The 22,522-nt window shown below is 41.8% G+C and overlaps 1 protein-coding gene across 6 annotated transcripts in view; it reads right to left on the reverse strand.

Moving 5' to 3' along the window:
• Positions 1-22,522, reverse strand: part of DZIP1 (DAZ interacting zinc finger protein 1) — a 67,206-nt gene that overhangs the window by 19,525 nt on the left and 25,159 nt on the right. For 5 of the 6 annotated variants that reach the window (XR_012092605.1, XM_007960703.3, XM_038007817.2 and 2 more), the window contains 5 exons: positions 15,148-15,288; positions 14,555-14,603; positions 12,549-12,605; positions 9,109-9,165; positions 2,444-2,503 (listed from right to left, as the gene is read on the reverse strand). Coding sequence is in view for 5 of the 6 variants with exons in the window: in XM_007960703.3 (XP_007958894.2) it covers positions 2,444-2,503; positions 9,109-9,165; positions 12,549-12,605; positions 14,555-14,603; positions 15,148-15,288 (364 nt within the window). In the remaining variant the exon portion in view is untranslated. The remainder of the gene's footprint in view (positions 1-2,443; positions 2,504-9,108; positions 9,166-12,548; positions 12,606-14,554; positions 14,604-15,147; positions 15,289-22,522) is intronic. The other variant, XM_073014440.1, reaches the window with a different exon arrangement.

A 22,522-nucleotide genomic window follows, 5' to 3' on the forward strand; every position in this document is an offset into this window, starting at 1 on the left:
TCACTGGTTTCTGCAGCGGTGCACGTGGACCCTGAGGTATTTTCCATGGTCCCCAGCACTCTCCCATCTACTGCCAGAGCTGTACACATGGAGCATGGCAAGGGTTATTTTCTTTTCCATTCCAGCCCCCTAAATGTGGCAGCAACCGATGGTGGTGTTTGCTGTCAGTGATTCCAAGCTACCGTCTTACATTGACTGGAAGAACTCTAAAAGCACAGGCAGAGGGATGCAGTGACTGAAACCTGGAACTGGAAGTTAGAAGACCACTCTGGGTGATGGTGGACAATCATGATTCCTATAGGAACCCTCACTAGTCATTTTTTAAATGAGTGTGAACTACATGACCTGAAGTTCCAGTTTTGAAATTACGAGACCTTTTCTATGAACCTCCTGACATGTTTCACAGATTCTTCAAAGAATACAGGATTTTATGTCTTGGACATCAGTAAACGATATGTATGTAGGAGAGAGGAAGCATGTTACTTGCAAGCAAAATGATGTGTCATTATTCAAAACTCAAATAGGGTAAGATTTGTTCATCCCGTTTCTGGGAAACCGAAAAATCACTTGAAGACAGTATTTTTAAAGCACTGTTTCTCTTCAACTTTATAGGGCTCAGAAGCTCAAATGCCTACATAAAGCAAAGAAGGCAACATGGGGCAAAAGAGTTGAGGGGGATTATGGCAAACCGGAGGTTGCTTCCACAGCCGGCAATGGCGGCTCAGCCCTGCTAAATGTTGCTCAGTAGACCATGACCCCGGGTTTCCAAGGCATTGTATTGCGGCATGAAGCCAATAATTTTAAAAAAAACAACAACCACCAGAATTTCTGAGTTGGAAGGGACTTTATCACGTAGTGATAGATAATTAAATTGTGTAGATTGCACTACAATTAAATATTGGCAACCGATCGTAAAACATTTGCCAACAGTGCAGCTTGAATAAATCAGCGTCTGTGGAATTGATTTAGCCTGCAGGATCTTGTTTGATGCCTGGGTTGTGGCCATCTTTAAGGTGCTGGAAGTATCTGGGAATGACCCACCCCAATTTATTTGCTTAACAATGGAACAAGGCTGAGGACCCCATGAGAAGGTGACAATATCTTTTAAAGTTATGCTCATCACAGTACCCCAAAATTTCCCTCAACAAGTTTTTATGGCTTTTTGTACTTTAATGCACCTATAGTCACTCTTGTTTCTGAAAGAAGCAAGTTTCTAAACATTGGAACAGCAATTACAAAGAAATAAGCAGGAAATGAAGCAACTAAAACCAAACTCTTCAAAATCAGTGCCAAACATGAACAACTATTGGGACAGGAAGATATGCAATCCTAAGCTAAATGGTCTGTCTAAGATATACAAAGTCAAGACAAATTACAAAGATACATGGAAGCAAAAGAAACAAACCCCATAAAAACATCAACAAGTGACTGATCACTAGCATAACAAGATTAGACTTGAAAGTAGACCTCATGTAGGTATTATGAATATGCTTGATCTAGTGAATTCTCAATTTGTAGCCTTATAAAAATAAAAAAAAAAAAACTGGTAAATGTCTAGAGAACAAGGGAAGAGTTATAATATTGAATTTACATATTAGAATACATATCATTTGACTTCTCTTCCTGACAAAACTGACAAAACCAGAATCCATATAAGTATTGACAATTTGCTTAAATTCTCCTAAAGAAGTGATATATGGTGATGTATGACAATTCTCCTAAAGAAGTGATATATGGTGCATTATTATAATTAATAAGAAAAAGTTACGATAAATTGATTCAAATATAATTGTTTTCAAAATCTACAAATCTAGCATTAGAAAATGTTCCTCATAATTAAAGCTTTCTTCATAAATTTTAAAAACTCATCACCAGAAAATAATTTTTAGGACTATCAAATAAAATGAGTAAGCAGTAATAATTATCTCCCAACACCCGTAACAGCTCCCAAATTCCACCATAAAGATATTGTTTTGCATATAAATATTCCACATCCAGAACTTAGACATTATGCTTTTCTTGCTATTAAAAATAATTTGGAAATAAGCATTTCACCAATTCATTTCAGATTAACGGTATGATAAATCACCACTATGACACAAATCTTTTCAGATCATCTGGTATACATGTATGTGTCAACATGTCATCTCATCAGAAAAATCTGCATTAAAATAAAGACTTAAATATTTTTTCAAGTTCCCTGACACAGAAAATTTCTTATCTGCTTGCGCAAGAATAGTGTGAAGCAGGGGAAAGCAGAACAGAATATTAGGGGAATAGGATAACAGAATACTCCATGTGGGTTGGAAGTAAAATCCAAATCTAAATGTCTTTCCTAATTTTGATGTAGTGGAATAAAAACCACCGGCTCATATTTTCCAGGCCTGGGTTTTGGTATATAAATATAATATGTGCAGGTAAACCTGATTAAGCCCTTTGTTACCTTTTTCTTCCTCTGAAAGTTCTTCTATTGGTTCCAGTATGTGCGACGAGAATGCCTGTTCTATTAACAAGGAAAAATAAGAACAGTACAAACAGGACAACAGCAAAGTAACATTAGTTTCCTTTCAAATGATTTAGAAAGATATAATTCCATGGTATTTTAATCATGCCTAAATAGCAAATATTTACTGAGGAAAAAATGTTGAGGCAATCAGTCAAAGATGGTCACCTTTTCATGGTATCTTCAATTTCTATGTACTTTCCATTAACTAAACTCTACAGAAAGTATAGTTTTAAATAATTAAGTTAGAGTTTCTTATTCATCAACCTAGTACGCAATAGCCTTTTACAACACAAGGGCACAACTGCAAAAGATCTTCATTACTTATAAAGTATTTCGATCAAGTGGCTAAACAGAAAATTAATGAAAATATTTCAACTACAAAAAAATAAATAATTCCCAAGGCCCTGGGATTCCCACTTGTTCCCGGTGCTAACCCCATGGTTCTCAAGTGGTAAAACCAACAAGATAAAAGAGGAATGACAAGAGAGAAGTCAGCAGCAAGACTGAGAGTCATTCTTCGACACCTGCATGGATACATTTCAAGACCTAGTTCCGGGGCTGGAGAATGCCCTGGCCCCACAGCTGGGCAGATAAGGAAGGACTCTTCACAGTCTCACCCCAGAACGTCAACTGCACTCAGGGGAGATGAGGATGACTATTCCCAGAGAAATGTTATATGTATACACAAGGAAACCTGCCAGCAGCAGGCATAAAACCAAACCCTACCCCATCAACTGAAGGTAATTTCCTTCATGGGGAAGGTCAGGTTTTGGGTGAAGGTTTAATGATGGTGGTCAGGCATTAGACATGGAATGAAATGCAACTAGCAAAGTTGGTGCATGGTTCACTCACCTTCAGCTTGGAGACTGATACAGTGCACTTCCCCCCACCAGCTCTCCACTTTTACCTCCAAGTGGCAGGTCATTGCATTCTACCACCAGACCTGGCAGTGGGTGACGAGCCAGCGTAAAAACGGCCAACAGTTACTGAGTGCTCATCAGGTGGCCGGGCAGGGATCCACATGTGTGGTATCTCAAATTTAATGCTTCCCACTTTAAAGGGTCTGTTTTTTATTCATTAAAGGGTATTTCTAGAACTCTATTTCAGATAGATAAATGATAGAGAGATGATAGACAGAAAGAGAGACAGACAGACAGATTTAGGTATATATAAATAGGTTCTTACAGCTTAGCCAGCAACCTAGTCAATGTATATAACATTGGCTGTATGGGAGAAATGCATCTGAAACTACTTTCAAGTGAACTTCTGGAATGCAGCCTATGACTAAGACCACCTTAATGCTGAAGTGTGGACATAGCCATGAAGAAGCGTTTAAGTCCACCAGGTACCACAACTGGTGACCACCAAAAATGTGCTTTTCAAATTTGTTATAGAGAATTAAGATTTTGCAAAATTATACAAAATAGGTTATATTACTAGTTTGAACAGTTGAAAACAGAGATTTAAGGAGGATAACTAATTTCAGATTTTAAAAAGTCACACCATTTGTATTTTATTGTACTTGTGATCAAAACAAGGTCACAAGGAAACTTTTACTAAAATTTTCATGAAATCATCTCACACATATTTATCATTTCATTGCAGGGATACTCCTATAACTTATTTCTCTAGAGTCAGGATAACTGCCAGGTTCTGACGTGTTTCCCTCTGTGTAGAGAGGAAGAGTTCTGTTAGAAGGGGAGATTCCCGAACAGGATCCCATCACAAGGGCTTGGGAAAGTGAGACTGGCCAAATCCCAGCTCCCAAAACAAGCAGGCTGATGTCCTATATCAGGAGGGAAGGACCTGCCCTGCTCGTGCTTTGTAAGCCACCAGTCTAGCCTTCAAACGTCCCAGAACCTGTCCTGAGCTGAGATCCAGGGTGAGAGTCAAAACACTCAGAGGTCTGAGTCTCCCGTGAACTTGCCAAAAGCTTTCAAAAAAATCCTTGTCAGTTTCCTGCCATTGTCTCCAGAAGAAAGGATCTTGGTCCTCTAACTAGCCCTGCCCTTTTGTCCCTGGCTGACATCAGCGGGACTTCATTGTGCCCACCTTAGAAGCTAACACTGGCCAGAGCTTACTCAGTGGCTTGTGCCTTGCTGGCCCATCACAATGGCCACTACGGTAGCCATGGCTGCTCTCTGCACTTGGTAGGAAAAGTCCCTAATCCCACAGCTTAGGGCTGGGCTGTGAATCTGGATTGCCTGCTTCCAAAGTCTGGGCACTTGGCCACAAAGCAATGATGCCTGCCCACTGGCGCTCACTAGGCTTGTCTTCCTGACTTCTTCAAATGCCACCGCTGTCTACCCGTTATCAGAGTTCACTGTGCTCTGACCTTCCTTGGCCTTGGCCCTGGTCCCCAATCAGGTGCTCAGCCTTTCTGCCAACTCCACCAAATCGCTGGTCTGTCCACTCCTTCTCCACTCTCGTCACCACAACCCAGACTCCTGGGGAGGAATCTCAAATGCAGGATCACCCACACCCACAACTGGTCTCCCCAGCTCAGATTCTTTGGAGACGCTCTGGTCAGGCCAAGCCTCCCATAACCCAGCTCTCTAATTCTGCATGCCCAGCCTCAAGAACACTCAGCGGCTACACACTGCCCCAAGAACGACCCTGGACAGCTGCCGCCTGGCACTCAACAGCTGCCATGAACGCCCTCAACCAACCTCACTTCCCTCGCATCTCCTCCTCTTCTCTATGCGTGGCCAAGTAATTACTCTGCACTGCTAATACACATCTAGTGCTTTCCTGCCACCTTTTCCTTCTTACTGTTGGCTTTGCCTAGGATGCCATCCCAACATAGTCACCTCCTACTCGGCTCAAATGGCCAAATATCAGCTACGCCAGGAAGTCTTCCCAGAGTCTCCCAAATGGAGAAAATCTCTCCCCTGCCTGGATACCCATTTCATTTCTCAGTGGCTCTCACCTTGCACCACAATTATAAACATGTGGTCTCCTTTATAAGCTATAAGTTCCTTGGGGAAGTTACATTTGATTGAGAAGTTACCTTCTGATTCATTTCTGTATCTCTGTCATGCCCGCCTTGGCGTTACCCTCAGGAGTGGCCCACAGTTGTCATTACCCAATGGTCGGTGAAGGAAGGAAAGCAGGAGTGGCGGAACACCACTAGAGAAACATAACTACACGTGGCATGTTAACTCCTATCAAAGACATGTTCACTGAAGACTCTTCTGAGCTTTTCCAGGATATATGTCTAGGAGATCCTACTGGCATATCCAAACATTTCCCCTTGTGACTGCACGTAAGCATGGTCACCTGACAGGGAACAGGCCCATTCTCCTTTAGAGGGTGGAATTCCACTGAACTGAGACTTCCTTTCAACAGTCTCCATCCCACTTCTGTAACACTGTTTGGGCCAGTGGTGTCCGGGGCGGGGGAAGCCATCTTTCTTTCCATCAAGAGACACAATACGCCAGAAGTCTGGAGCACACCACCTGTCATGTATTGGACAATCAACTATTGCTTGTGTTAAGTTTCAGTATTTCAAGATGTAGAATACTTGCTGTGAGAGCAAAACATAATAATTGTAAAGTCTAATAAAAATGTTTCTAAGTTGGGTGCAGTGGCTCACACCTGTGGTCCTAGCACTTTGGAAGGCTGAGGTGGGAGGATCACTTGAGTCCAGGTGTTTGAAACCAGCCTCGGCAACATAATGAGATGCTGTCTACACAATAAATTTAAAAATTAGTCAGGTATGGTGGTGCACCCCTGCAGTCTGAACTATGTGGGAGGATCACTTGAGCCCGGAAGGTTGAGGTTGCAGTGAGCTATGATCATACCAGCACATTCCAGCCTGGGCAAGAGAGAAATGCCCAGTCTCAAAAAAAAAAAAAAAAAAAAAAAAAAGTTTCCAGTTTTTGTGGTCATCATTGTAGCTATATACAATTAAAATCATGTATACACAAGCCCCTCACAATTTATAGGCCAAATTAAAGGAAGGCTTCACATGTAGGTGGAACCTAGCAGGTGCCCATAGACTTTGGGGAAAGTGGTTATTTTGCATCCTCACTGCACTCGTCGCTCTAAAAGTGGGCCATATTATCAGGTCAGGCAACCTAAGCAATTGGTGTATGGGTCAGTTTAACAGCAACAAAGTCTACTTTATTTTCTGGGCATCCTAATACCACCATTTAGTCACAACCCCATGAGCAAAGAGCAAAGTGGTCTCCAGTGGTGAAAATACTACAAAAAGTTATTTGAGGTTTGTCCAGTAAAAACACATACTAGGGGATGGGAATCAAGCATGATTGTTTATCTTCTCCGGAACCCGTGTTTCATCCTATCAACTGCCTTCGAATCAGAACCTGATTGTTTATCTACTCCAGAACCCATGTTTCATCCTATCAACTGCCTTTGAATCAGAACCTACTGCCTGTACTGTTCAGCTTGTGTAGCAGAGTTGAAAGCAGGGAGCCATCAGGGTTCCCACTTTACCTAGATCCTATCAGGACAGAAGCACTGGCAAGGCTGGCTCCTAGCAGCTAACAGTGGAATTCCTTCCAGGCTGCTTTAGCTCACTCTCTCCTGGGGGCAGCCCCCATCAGATGACAAATCAATGCAAGGGGCAATGGCCCCCACCCCTGCCTCAGTGGAGGACAAGCCGGAGCACTCATCCCAGCTCTGCAGCTCTGAAGCAGGGCTGGCTGAGGCCTCCACTGCAGCTGCACCTGGGTTTAACGTCCCCTTCGCCCAACACTGCTTCTCTCACAGGTGCTGTCCGAGGGCACCCCCGTCCCACCTGTAAACTTCTGTATCAGTCTATTTCCCAGGGGACCCAACCCACAATGGTAAGGAATCGTGAGATTTTTCATGGTAAAGAACCTCATCAAGCTTTGAGATGGAACAAAGGACAGAGAGTGAACGGGCGAATAAACATTATGCAATCCATGACTAACCTGCCCTGCCCCTGCCGCCCTGGGGAAGCTGGCCTGATGGGGTGGAGGACGTTGGCGGGCCCTGGCCAAGTCTCTTCCTAGTTCCTGCCCACTGAGATGCTCACAAATCAGCTTTGATCCCCATCCAAGGGCTGTAGGCCCTGTGCCAGGTCTGGTTGGCATTTAAAACTAGCATTTCAATCCCAGCAGATGCCAGGAAGGGGGCATGACTGATTCATGCAGCTCTGGGCCAGTGAGGGTAGGGTCTCCAAGAACACATGCTTTAGAAATGATCGATTTGTCCAAACCCTTGAATTAACCCCAGACAGCTTAATGTACCTACCGGGGTGTCCTTTAGTTAGCAACAAAAATATATGACAAAGAAACTGGGACCTTGTGTAATGTCATACAGAAAGCTAACAGTAACAAAGTAGAGGGGCGGGGAGGTAAAAGAAACTAAAATACACTGTTGAAGTACAAAAGAGAAGTGGCCAGTAGTGCTTTACAAAAGGATGCAACAGAGAGATTTTAGACCTGACATAAAATAATATGAATACTGAATGATTGCTAGATACTTTTCTTATACATTCAATATTAAAGCAAATTTATTTATGTCCAATGTGCTTTTAATATGCTTTTATCTGTTACTGGTCTAAAGGAAAAAACTGCATGCTCTAAACACTTGTAAATAAGAAGATCAATATGTGGAGAATTTATACATCACATATTGTGATCACACACTCAAGACAACTGATCCACCTGAAATGATCTTCGGGAAAAAAAATAAGGTGCAATAAACACTTCATGAGTCAGTCATGAGTAAAAAGGATTATTACTAAAGTTCATGGTATACAGACCACAATATTTATGAAGACAAAAAGTGCCACCATACTGACCAGTTAGATCATGCATTTAAGTGTAACCTTTTTAAAAGACCAAAAATGAAAGAAGACTGAAATAATCATTGGATTCCACAGCAACTGTATGTGAGACAGGAAAAAGATGGCCCTTCTCCCATCTTAATGCATTTGTAATATCCAACAGACCACAGGAAAACATCATGTGAAAGTACATACTATAAAAACTGTAATCACTTTAACTGTATAAAAAGTGAAATACAGCTACAAATATTCAGCCCGTCTATTGGATCATGTGAATAACAATTATCACCCTTTTGATCTGGTCCAAGAACTGAACCCTGGCAATGATTTCACCCAGTGGTTCCTACCTGTTTCCTTTAGTTTCCATTACATGTCTTTTCTAGATTTTCCCAACCAGTCATTCAAACCGTTTGTTTAGAAAAGGTGACTTGCTGCCACATTGAAAGTTATAAAAACAGCCACATACGCCCTGTGGCATGTGCTGGTTGGCTGGTCTGGTAGCAGACCATTCTTACCCAACACCTACTACTTTCCACAAAAATCATAAATAATCAAGACACTACTCAAGTTAAAATCTCTACTTGTGAGTCTGGCAACCTTTTATACCTATCTACACCTTTTATACTTTCAGACTTTGGAGGATATGTCCAGTTTACAACAGTATTACACACGAAGACTGCAGTTTTAATAACTGTTTTTGCAATCACTAAAATGTTTCCTGTTTTATTATAAATTACCTCCACAGAATCACTTTTGGTTAATAAGTTATCTAACTCCGGGTGGCAACTGCACATAAAACGCTGAGACTATTACTGAAACTTACCTTGTGCCATTGGCAGACTAGATTTAGTTTCTGCAGTGTGCAGGGCTGGGGCATTCACTGAAACAGCATAAAAAGGAAAAACTCAGAGGTTCCATAATTAAAGCATAAGCATCCGAACATGATGATAGCCAAATTTGCCTCAAATTGGTCAAGATACATACAGACCATAAGGGACAAATATTTCAAGTGACAAAGATATGACACAACTAACATAAACTTATATTTATAACAGCTTTATGGAGATATGTTCACCTTTTAAAAATATACAATTCAGTGGTTTTTTAGCATATTCACAGGGCTGTGCAACCACAACCACTGTCCACTTTTAGAACATTTTGTTCATCACCTCCCTCAAAATACCCATGCGCAATACCCATCACACCTCATTTTTGCCCCTTCCCCATCCCCAGGCAACAATTAATCTACTATCCATCTCTATGAATTTGCCTATGATTGACATTTCATATAGTAAATGAAGCCATACAATATGTGGTCCTTTGCATCTGGATTTGCTCACTTAACACAATGTTATCAAAGTTCATCCATGCTGTAGCATGCGTATAAATATCAGTATGGATTTTTATGGGCAAATAATGTTCTGTTTTATAAACTGACCACATTTTATTTACCTTTTCATTAGTTGATGGACATATAAGTTGTTTCCACTGTTTAGCTATTATGAATAACACTGCAATGAACATTCATGCACAATAAACCAGTTTTGAAAAGTACTCTAATCACTGGGCTGGAAGACATTATGTGACGGTATTAATTTAGTCACTGCCTGTGGAAAGAGGTTTGCCCAACTTAACTAAGACTAAATGCTCTCCAATTTAAATTTCTCCAGAAAATTAGATTCCACTGCCTTCTTCAAATATTTGACAATTCTTATCTGAGAGTCCTCTCTGGACTATTTATTTGTCCAGTTTGTTTTCACTAAACGGTATTGGTCTATTAGTTTACTGCTTCTTTATTTTATCAACACAGAATTTTAATTCTAATCTTACCCTAAAAAGTACTGGCCACAAACCTCAGCTACTTTTTTTGAAACAGAGTTTCACTCCCATTGCCCAGGCTGGAGTGCAGTGGCATGATCTCGGCTCACTACAACCTTCGCCTCCTGGACTCAAGCGACTCTCCTGCCTCAGCCTCCTGAGTAACTGGGACTACAGGCATGCAGCACCATGCCCAGCTAATTTTTGTATTTTTAGTAGAGACGGGGTTTCACCATGTTGGCTAGGCTGGTCTCAAACTGGTGACCTCAAGTGATCCACCTGCCTCGGCCTCCCAAAGTGCTAGGATTACAGGCATGAGCCACCATGCCCGGCCATCAGCTACTTCTGTGGGTATACACTTTTTATCTTCACAATGGCTTCTAGTGAAAGTGTTCAATTCCTATTTGTAAATTGCTAACAAACTCTGGAAATACTGCCTTTGTACCCATTTGCAACTTGCATAATCTAGATCAAGTTCTGGCAAACTATAGCCCATGAGACATACCCAGTCCACTGCCTGTTTTTATTGGAACACAGCTCCTTCACTTAAGTATTGTCTATGGCTGATTTTGCACTACAATGGCAGAGCTGAGTAGTTGCAAAACAGACCATCTAGCCTGTGATGCCTAATGTAAATCACTATCTGGCCTTTCACAGGAAAAAAAAAAAATACAGAATACTAACTATTCCTGATCTAGATATTATTCCAGCTTACAGAATCAAAAGATCTGATGCTGTTAAAATTGATCACAATTTGGTCTTTTCTCTAAACTACAGAATTCATTCCCTTATTATGAAAGGGTAGAAAATCAGTAAATGACCGACTAGTGTCTAAATCACCAAGGGTATAGACAGGTAGAATCAACAGGTTTGACCATATCTGCCTTATATTAGACATTACAAATCTTCATTTTACTGGGTATAGGTCTGATTTATTTATTGCATATCTCCTAAGCTGACTTTCACTTTGTGATTTAGATTTTCTGATCTTAGAGTGTATGTTTTCTTTTAAGTGATGAAAACTTCCCTGCCATCATTAGAACCTTGGCTTTTAGATCTTTTTGTATGCTGGGAAGAGGAATGGGATGAGCCAGGGCCTCACTTGGAAGGGACCCCTACCTATGGGGCTATGGGCCTATTTTTTTAAATTATTTTTGGAATTTTCTAGAGCCAGTGGCATCCGTAGTTTTTGACAACATTCCCCAATCAGTAAAAGTTCCCCCAGAAATACACATATTTATTTAAATGAATATTATATGTACTATAATACAAATATGTACATTTTAAAACAAAAAAATTTGAAAAAAGTAAAAGGATGAGATTTATTAATACATAAAAATAATCTCTAATAATTTTTTCCCACATTCCAATAGATAATTTTGCATACTCCATTTGGAGAAAACCACTCTAACTAAATATAGCCTTAGGTTTGTTTTTTTTTTTTTTCTGCATATATATTTGAGTTTGGTCAGCTGCCGAAGATGGTTCGTTTGAATAATTTAGTATTTGACCTTTCCATCCTTCTCTGAAATGTGTTTTTTCCTTCATTTCATAAGCTGTAAGTTCAGCATCTCTTCCTCTCTCAGCCCTGCTCTTGGCACTTAAACTCTGCTCCTCTCCTTGACTACCACTTAACTTCTTCAGCTCCAAGAAGCAACGAGAGGCTTCAAGAAGCCTCCGAGAAGACTGAGAGGTTAAAACCATCAGCATTTTCTGGCCAATAGTGCCGAATTCCAAAACATGGTCAAGAATGTCCTTTGGTCACTACACAGTGCTCTTGCGATCCCTGGGCCCATGTGTGTGGTGCCATCTCCCTGCGCTCAGCCTCAGCCCATACTCCTCTTGTGGTTATATCGCTGTGCACATGGCACTGCTATCTGCCCTTACTCCTTCCTGAATGGAAGCAAAACTATCTCAACTATTTAGCTAATATTTTTAAACAACGACCTGTCAGTTTCTAAACTGTAAAGATTATGTCCTTTTGGTTTACTGCAGAATCTTGACAGCTCCGGGAGATAGAGCAGATGGCCAGGCTGACCACAAGTGGGGACAGACAGGACACCTGTCAAAGCCTGCAGCAGTAAGAGTGTCAGCAGTTTCAAAGTGTGGTGACACCACACACAGTCACCCAGTCACCCAGTGTGTCACTTTGAGAAGTCTACAAGTACGAACTAAAGTGATGCCAAGGAATTTTTAGTCATCCCTTTTTAGACAAATTGTGAAATAATAGCTATGGCTAATCAAAATCACCACAACATCACGTGGATATTCATAGTCTTGAGTTTTAGAATGAGGTCAAAACCACGAATCAAAATAAATCATTATGCAATCTCTAAATACACTGGTTTTCAAAGAAAAGTCTCGAAAAATAGTAAGTAAAAGTTATGTTTTGGTTTAGCATTTTAAAGATACCCTTGGAGCCCTGCATCTATTATAGGAACTTACTAGGCACAGCTGGAGCAGCTGGCTGAGATTCAAAAGCCTGCCAGGCTAAAGGATTTCCTGAAATGACAGAAAAATAAATGAACAAAAAAAATCACAAGCTATGGATTACATTTTTGTAGCCCTTATCCTAATTTGTGCCCCCATGAAAAACAATAAATGAAATGTACCAATATATAGCACATCACCAGGAGAATAAATATGTGTAATATAAATCTTTCTGAAGCTAAATTTTTCCCAGAATTATTTTTCAGTCAAATATTTATGATATCTAGTTAATTTTGCAAGTATTCCTCCCTACCTGAGCTCTTGTTATTTTGAAAGGAGTTAAAGGGAACTACAACCCTCTTTCCTCAACTCTATCTCAAAACAAGAGGGAGGAAACCCAGCTCATACACCCCAGCACCACCCCCAGGTGGCATCCCTCAAATAGACAAAGATGCCTCAACAACCTGAGACTTGCAGGAACCAGGACTGGAATCACCGGGAAGAAAACTAGGCAGAAGTGAGACCCTGAACTTGTGGCTTCCAGTCTCCCTTCTGGTCTCTTTTTTATTTTTTTTTCTTTTGCAAAGTCAGCTGTTGCCCTAGTCTTGACTGGTTTAGTGTGTGTATGTGTGACAGAGAGAGAAGGAGAGAGAGAGAGAGAGAGAGGGAGGGAGAGGGAGGGAGAGAGGGGGAGGGAGGAAGGGAGGGGGAGAGAGAGAGAAAGAGAGAGTTCGTTCTTGAATGATACGGAGGTAGGCAGGCTATCACTGGTGCAGTCAGTAGGTTGTGCATATTCCCGCTAAGCATAGAACAAACCTATAACCCCAAAACAGCCACAGTTGAGAAAAACGCAGCAAGTCTTTATAGCACTTTAGAATAATTAAGAGTTCTTTGGTTTTTGTTTTTTTAGAGATGTGTGTCTCAAACCGTCACCCAGGCTTGAGTGCAGTGGTGGAATCACAACTCACTGCAGCCTTGAATTTCTGGGCTCGAGTGATTCTTCCACCCCAGCCTCCTGAGTAGCTGTTGACTACAGGTACCTGCCACCATGCACAGCTCATTTTTTATTTTTTTGTTTTTAGAGAAGGGGGACTCGCTATGTTGTCCAGGCTAGTCTCGAACTCCTGGCCTCAAGTGATCTTCCTGCCTTGGCCTCCATACAAACAGGAGCTACTGTGCCTGGCCTACCAAGAGCTTAATATCAATAATAATGGCTAACTTAATGAGGGCTTAATAGGTATATTATCCCATTTAATCCTCATAACAAGCCTATGATGTAGTTACTATTTGCTATGACTTGAATGTCCCCTCAAAAATGCAAGTTGAAATTTAACTGCCATTGCAACAATGTTACATGGCAGTAGTGGCAGGAATGGGTTGGTTATTGAGAGTGGGCTCCTGATTTTAAAAGATGAGTTTGCCCCAATTTCCTTTCTCTGTCCACGCATTAGTTGGCCAGGTGATGCCTTGCACCATAGGTTGACCCTCACCAGATGTCAGCACCATGCTCTTGGATTTCCCAGCCTCCAGAAACTTTGTTTCTTTATAAATACCAGTCTGTGGTATGCTATTAGAGCGAGAAAACAGACTGAAACACTATTCATATTCCTACTATAAAGCTGAGGAAACTGAGGCAGAGATTCACAAAGCTATGAAGTGCTAGAGATGGCAGGTGAACCCAATCTGTCAACAGACCCTGTGCTTTTATACACATAACTCTGTTCTACAGTGTATAAGTTAAGAGGTAAATGGTTCCCAAGTAGGTATTATGTGCCTAATAGTACTCTGATTAAAAAAATGAAACAACTACGTGATAGTTTAGATTTTTTAAATTCTTCACCTTTCTGGGTTGTGGTAACAAATCTCTCAAATTAGAATAATAGAGGACAAACCTACCAAATTAATACAACAAGAAGAATGCCATCTTAGCACACATAAACAAGTTGGGCCCACATTCTTCTGAAGCCCAGCGCAGCTGGGGAGGTCCCCTCACCGCCAGCACTGGGATCCCATCCACTTACCTTTGGGTTCACTGATACTGTTTACTGGATTACAGGTAAAGTCTTTAATCTGCAAAGAAATACAGTCTTCTAGTGATATGTCTGAAGTTAGACAGGGACACACACATGGGATAATGGACAGATACTGTTGTTAGTAAATTAACCTTTTCACTAAATCATCCGGGGACACAGGGCATGTGGACTTTAAAAGCATAGAGGCAAAAGTTATTACCCAAACCTCACCATTACACAATATATTCATGTAAAAAACCTGTCCATGTACACCTTGAGTCTAAAATAAAATAACAAAAAAAGTTTTTTAAGTTGCATTTGGATTTGGCTGCTTCTCAGGGTAATTACTGAATGAAATTCTTATTTACCTTCAAATCAAATTAATTTTGAACTTTAACTGTATAAATCTTCAACATATTACTTTTAAATACCTTTTAAAAATGTATTTTATTGCACTAGCTTTTACAAGCAATCACAAGGGGAAAAATATTCCATCTTCCTCACCTTATACCACTTACAAATGCTCTAAAGTAAAAAACACATGTTCTTAGATAGACTGCGTTGCTTAAAGAAGCACGGTGCCACACTGTCGCCAGACATACCTGCTGTCTCTGAGTTATAATCAGCTCGTTCTGCTCCTGAAGTCTCTGCCCTAGCTCTTCTATCCTTTTCTTGTAGAAAACATTGCTTGCATTTAGATCATCTATCATTGAGGTTCGAAGTTTCTCTATATGTGACAGGAGCTGAAAAAAAGTTAAGAAAGGCATCTGTCTGTAAGCTGCATGTCAAATGTCTTCATTCTCCAGATTTCAGGTACGTGCCCTGCCTGTTTTGCTGGCCTGATGCTATCCATGCACATCAAGTCATTGAATAAATCTTTGATCATGGTAGATCCTGACCCTGGCTGCTCTAGGTGCTTCATCTGTGTTCCCAAGGGAGCTCATGACCCCAGACAATGCTGATACTGGGAGCAGCTAAGCCAACTAGAGCACATAACATGAAATAACACATGATGAACAATGATAAAGGATTGAGGCTTCTCCTGCAGAGTGGCTCTAACCCACAGTACTAAATTTTTCCTGCAGTCCTGTCCTTCACATGCCACCTGGCCCATCCTAGGCCAGAGAGCACATCTTAATTTTTTTTTTTTTTTTTTGACATGGAGTCTCGCTCTGTCACCCAGGCTGGAGTGCAGTGGAGCAATCTTGGCTCACTGCTGCCTCTGCCTCCTGGGATCAAGCAATTTTCCTGCCTCAGCCTCCTGAGCAGCTGGGATTACAGGCCCACACAACCACACCTGGCTAAATGTTGTATTTTTAGTAGAGACGGGGTTTCACCATGTTAACCAGGCTGGTCTCGAACTCCTGACCTCAGGCGATCCACCCGCCTTGGCCTCCCAAAGTGTTGGGATTATAGGTGTGAGCCACCATGCCCAGCCACATCTTAATTATTTTATATTCCCAGAAACTAGCCCAATCCCTGGCCCTTAGCAGGTTCTCTGAGAAATGTTTACTGATAAATGTTTACTGAGAAAAAGAGTGGGGACAATGGAGATTAGAGGGAAAGAGGGAGGGAGGGAAAGTAAGGGAGAGAAGCAGAGGACAGAGACACGCAGATATATTCATCTTTAGAGATAATGTCATGGAAGATCATAGACTGGACAAAAGAATTCAAGAAGAATTTGTTTTCAATAATTGAAGGAAAGGTGCTTAAAGCAATTTCAGTAGTTGTTTAAACAGAGAAGGTTTAAAAAAAAAAAGGGTGGGGGGCGCTTGAGGTCAGGCACCATGGCTCATGCCTGTAATTCCAACATTTTGGGAGGCCGAGGCAGGCAGATCACTTGAGGTCAGGAGTTTGAGATCAGCCTGACCAAAATGGCAAAACCCCATCTCTAATAAAAATACAAAAATCAGCCAGGTGTGGTGGCGGGCGCCTGTAATCCCAGCTACTCGGGAGGCTGAGGCAGGAGAATTTTTGAATCCAGGATGCAGAGGCTGCAGTGAGCTGAGATCATGTCATTGCACTCCAGCCTGGGCGACAGAGTGAGATTCTATCTCAAAAAAATAAAAAATTTTAAAAAAAAAGCCTTGATAATTGGGGTGAAGGACATTCCAAGTCTATGGCCTGGAAGTGGTGACAGGGGATGCTGATCAAATAAAGGAGCAGGAAGTATCCATGCCTGAGATAAGCATATAAGGGCACCTAGACCAGCATTTCCTCATTTGCTTGCTTTTAGAAAATTAACACTCACTGTGTACTAGATGCACTTCATTTTGTTAAGTCCATGCCACAATTTTACGGACACATGTTTTGGCCCCATTGTACAGATAGGAAAACTCAAGTCTAGAAAGGTAAAGTCACTGGCCCTAATTGAAACAGCTGAGGGGGGCAGAGCCCAGACTTAAACTTTCACATGCACGTTTCAAGGTCGGTGCTTTTTTGGGAGGCTATGGAGGGAGAATCGCTGGAGTCCAGGAGTTGGAGATCAGCGTGGGCAACACAGTAAGACCTGTCTCTACAAAAAGTTTTAAAACTTAAGCTAGGTGTGGTGGGGTGAGCCTGTAGTTCTAGTTCCTCGGGAGGCTGACGTGGAAGGGTTGCTTGACCCCAGGAGGTTGGGGCTGCAGTGAGCTATGCTCATGCCACTGCACTCCAGCCTGGGCGAGAGAGTAAGACCCTGTCTCAAAAAAAAAAAAAAAAGCAGTGTCTTAGCATCCTGCATGGCTTTGCCTCTGAAATCTCCGTGATCCTATGAGGCTGGACAAACACTGGGTGGAACAAATCTAGAAAGATTTTCCGAGTGAAACCTAAAAAGAATCTTTCCTATCCTAGTGGATACTAAGAACCTCCCCCAAGGAGGGCATTGCCAAGAGCTTTCATCCTTACAGTCCCCTGGAAAAGTGGCCTCCAAAGCAGTCTGGGGAACGCTGAGCTGGAAAATAGAAGGAAAAGCCAGTAAAAATGTCCAGGCTGCCGGATGGAGGTTTAGGATCTTGGCCTTGATCAACTACATGGGGAGTTGCTCCAGGCCCCAGGAAGAAAGGAGATGTGGGAAAATCTAAGTTCATGGAGAGAGGAATGGAGAGGGTCTAGGCAAACATAGCCAGAAATTATTTTGAAGTTTGCAGCTCATGAGCCCATTTTCTATTATCCCATTTCAAGCACTACGCATTTTTCCCTACCGGTCCACATCACCCCATCCTCCCTTCCTTCATTATGTGACCATTTGACAACCTCCCAAGCTCTCAAGGGTCTTCTGTTGGGTAAAAAGGGCATGCCATTGCTTATCTGTGACTGCCTCTGAACTCTTACCAATGTTATTTAAAACAAAAAAAAATTGCCAAGAATCTAGGTAAATCAATAGAAAGTTGGCAAATGCAACTTCCCCTAAACAGAAAAATACAATATGTGCATTGTGGGAATAGCAGGCACCAATCATGTGGAATAATTAATAGTTAGGTCTCAGGCAGAGATTACTAAACCTGATTGAATTCACCCCTCTGTTAGGGTTTAAGAGAAAAGAAGGGAGAGGTAAGCAGCTTCTAAACAAGCCAAACCAACAGACAAGGAAGGAGTGCAGCCTAGCGGTGGCACAAATCCCCCTCACATACCCAGTACATGAGATGTGCGCCCCACTCAAAACCAGGAAAGGCCTCATCTTCTTCCTCGGTGACAACTGTCAGTCTTTCTCTCTATCACGACTCACAATGACAAAGTGTAAAAACTGTAACTCGCTTTCTATTCCAGCCAGAGGCCACTGAAATTCCCACAACTGCTTCAAATACAGATGGCTTTAAAGGGGCCAGGATTTAAAAGCTCCGCCCCCAACCTCGGCCCACCGATTAAGAAAGAAACCTGAATTCTGTCCCTAAATACCAATGCTAGAAAGATGGCTTGAAGAATAAGAGTAGGGATTTTAATGATCTAAGAGCAGTGGTTCAAACCATAGATCCAAAACAGAATAGCCTGGGTGGTTTTTGGTTTGTTCATTTCCAAAATCCATGTGTCCCAGACTTACCTACTAAATCAAGATCTCAGGGAGTGGAGCTGGTCACGTGTACTTTGGAAAACAGTCTCAGATAATTCCGAAGTGCATCCCTGGTTAGGGATTACCATGTTAGAGCAAACAAAGAAAAGATCCTGCGTTCTTACAGAAAAGCAACCACTCGAAGCTGTCACTGCCTGTTTTCCTTCCCAGCTGGGAGCTTCACAGGTGAGTGCCTGGAGCTAGACAGGCCAGCCAGTGTAGTAGGCCCTGGAGTATACAGGGCCTGCATTCAAATACCAGCGACTGTGAGCAAGACAGCATCTGTCTAAGCCCCTGTTTCCTCACCTGTAAAATGGGTGACAGCACCTACCTCATAGAACTCTTAGAAGGATTAAGTATATGGCAACTACAAATATCCATTTATTTCTAAATGTTCCCATGAAACCAATGGTATGCTGGTTAATCAGCTTTCAAAACAAAACAAAACACCCTGATGAGGAGAAATGTGCACAGCTGAGAGCCAGTATGAGTCAGCACCAGGACACTAGGACATGAACGGAAAGAACGGGCCACTTTTGCTTCCGTGTAATGCAGGGGGACAAAGGAGAACACTCCTTGCATAGTGGAGCCACTTGTGGTGCGGAGAAACTACCGTCCACTGCTCCTGGGATCCTGCATCTTAGCTGCCGTAGATAAAATATGCTGGGAGGTGAACGCCATCGTCCTAACTACACAGTCATTGCCACAGGGGCAGCTCCCTAGGTGCAGGGTGGAAACCTGGACTAGTGTCCTCCCTACAGAAGATGGTGCTTAGACCTCCAGACAACTCTGGTAACCCTGCTCTTCTGAACCCTACAATCAGCCTTTCTCCAACTATGAAAACGAGGCTGAATGATGCCCTGGCTAGACGTCTAGCTACCTTCCACTTTCACTCTGCAAGTGTGTAGCGAGTGCCAACCACATTTCAGGCACATGAGTGGATGCTGGGAAGACAATGGAGAGTGAAACAGATAGAGCCCTTTACTCAGAGGGCCAAGGATATGATTGGAGAGACAGATCATAAACAAGGAAACAAATAAGCAAGTAAACTATTTAAAATAGTGCTCAGAGCTCTGCTTGAGATGTGATGGGAATAATAAAAAAAGGGACTACCTACTTGGATAGAGTGACATCAGGTGACCAGGGCCCAGAGGCCAGAGGCAGTGGGGTAGGCAGGGTTCTCAGGGGGCTCTCAAGGTTGCACTCCTGGTGTATACCCCTGTGTGATGCTGTCCCTTGGTCTGAAGAGAACATTGTGCTTCTCAACCACAGAATATGGCGAAGGTGAAGGGACTTTGGAGATGCAATTGCAGTCCCAAATCTGCAGACTTTGAGGTTATGAAAACGAAGATTATCCTGTGTTGGCCTGTCTTATTCAGGTGAGCCCCCTAAAAGAAGTTCCAGGCCGGGCATGGTGGCTCACGCCTATAATCCCTATACTTTGGGAGGCCAAGGCAGGTGGATCACCTGAGGTCAGAAGCTCGAGACCAGCCAAGCCAACAAGATGAAACCCTGTCTCTACTAAAAATACAAAAATTAGCTCGGCATGGTGGTGCGTAATCCCAGCTATTCAGGAGGCTGAGGCAGGAGAATCACTTGAACCTGGGAAGCGGATGTTACAGTGAGCCAGAATGGCATCACTGCACTCCAGCCTGGGCAACAGAGTAAGACTCTGTGCCACCAAAAAGAAAAAAAAAACAAAAAGTAAGAAGTCCCAGGCCCTTCCTGAAGGGGGAGAATGTAAGCAAGAGAGACACACTCTCACTGGCCTTGAAGTCGTCGTGCTGTGTACTGCTATGGAGAAGGAGTAGCCTCTGGGACCTAATAGTCTCAGTCCTTCAAATAACCACAAGGAACCCCAGACAAGAACACAGCCCAGCTAACACTCTCAATGCAGCCTGTGAGTCCCTGAGCCCGGCCAAGCCCTGCCTGGACTCCTAGACATTGAGAAGAGAAATACAGGCCATTTTCACCCACTCAATTTGTGGTCATTTGCTACACAGAATAGAAAACTCATACCGAGGGCAAGGAGGTAGCCATGTGAAGAGAAAGCGGAAGGGCTTCCAAACAATGACAACCAGGTATAAAAAAGGAAAAGGCCAGAATGTTCTAGAAATTAGCAGAATAAGAATTAGAATCATAGCTGGAAAGAGGAGGTTCTGGGACGGGGGAGGGTGGTCAGGCTGAGGCTAGAATGGTGGCCAGCAGCCAGGTTACTTTTCTGGCTCTATGGAGAGCAAACTAAGGAAGGGGAAGGCTGGAATTGAGAAGACCCACCCTGGGGCCCACTCAGAAATGGAGGCTTAGTTAGTGGTAGAGGCAACAGGAAACAGAAGAACTGGTTCCATACAGCGAGCCCTGCAGACAGCCTGGACGCGGGGAGAGAGAAAGGTGGAATCAAGATGAGCATCTGGAGGAACGAGGGTGCCATTTGCCACGTCTGGGGAACAAACCAAGAACTTCATCTTAGGCATGTTGCACTTGAGAAGCCCATGGAGATGTCAAGTACAAAGCTGGCTACCTAATCTGGAACTCAGAAGAGTTGTTTAGGCTGAAGCAGTAAACATAGGCATGATCCACACACAGCCCTAACCTCACTTCAAGAAACTCTCTCCGTTCAGTCCCTAGGGTACTCTGCATTTATCCCATCCTGATTCCCGTATCTGTACCCTCACTCCTACTCTCCTTTTGTACTGTAAGCAGTCTGAGGGCAGGCATTGTTCCACACCTCTTTTTAGCCTTATAAAGTGTAGTACATAGCAGATGCTCAGTAAATATCTCATAAATCGAACTGCCACATCAGTGATACAATTTTCAATATACTGTATATGTGTATGTATATAGATATGTATATTGGTTGTATGTCTGTGTATTATCACTATAAATTTGCATGATGAAACAATATTATAAATGGAATAGAGGAAAAATAGTGGTTCCTATTTCATTTTCTGGAAATGATACAATCTTAAAGGTAGATTAGTGTCTAACTTTCCCATCGAAGTTCCTCAAGAACTGCAGATGTTTTGTGAAATATTTTTAGTTTTTGTTTGCTTTGCTTTAGTTTGGCTCTAGTACTGTTCACAGTTTCTTTTTTACCCCCATCTTCCTCAGTATTTGTTCCACTTTGGAGAAATATAAGCTGATAAATTTTTTGATCATCTGAACACACTTCATCCTAGCAATTACACACATATATATTATATGATCTTTTGTTGTTTAATATTCTACTAAGAAAGGTAATATTAGAAAATGTGCAAAAGAGGAAACATTTTTTCCATTCAGAAAAGATCTACAAGAAATACTAAGGTACAAAATATAATTTCAAGTGAAAAAATAAACAGAGGTTTTCCTATTTTAAGATCTTCTCAAATACATCTACTTTAGATGTTTTGCTCTAGTGTAAACACATTTTAACACTTAAATTTCTGATGTACTCAGGTGAAAGAGAATCAGTGTCATAATTAAAAGCTTGTTTTCATTAAAGTGATTTTAATGTAAACAGTTCTTGCCTTTTTAAAAAATTACTTACATTGCAGTTCTGTGATGCAAAAAAATCAGAAATATGTATTTGACAATGAAGAAATGATTACGTAACTTATGATACATCCAATAAGATCATCATGACATCATTAAAAGTCATGATTTTGAAGAATACTTTAAAACTTAGGAAAGGTCTATGATATATAAAGTGAAAAGTGTACAAACCTATAAAACATAATTCGAATGTTGTAAAGCTATGTATATATGAGGTTCTACACTTACAGAAATGCATAAAACTGAAACAAATTATAAGAAAGTAGTAGCAGTGGTTATCGTTCGTGTTAGGATTATAGGTAATTTTAATTTTGCTACACATTTCTCCTCAAATGTTATTAAGTGGACATATATTATGTTTATGAAAAAGAAAAGCAAATATTCCTTTAAAACATGGCCCACTTTAAGCCATTGGT

The sequence above is a fragment of the Chlorocebus sabaeus genome, chromosome 3 (assembly GCF_047675955.1).
Source record: "Chlorocebus sabaeus isolate Y175 chromosome 3, mChlSab1.0.hap1, whole genome shotgun sequence".
Classification (NCBI taxonomy): domain Eukaryota; kingdom Metazoa; phylum Chordata; class Mammalia; order Primates; family Cercopithecidae; genus Chlorocebus; species Chlorocebus sabaeus.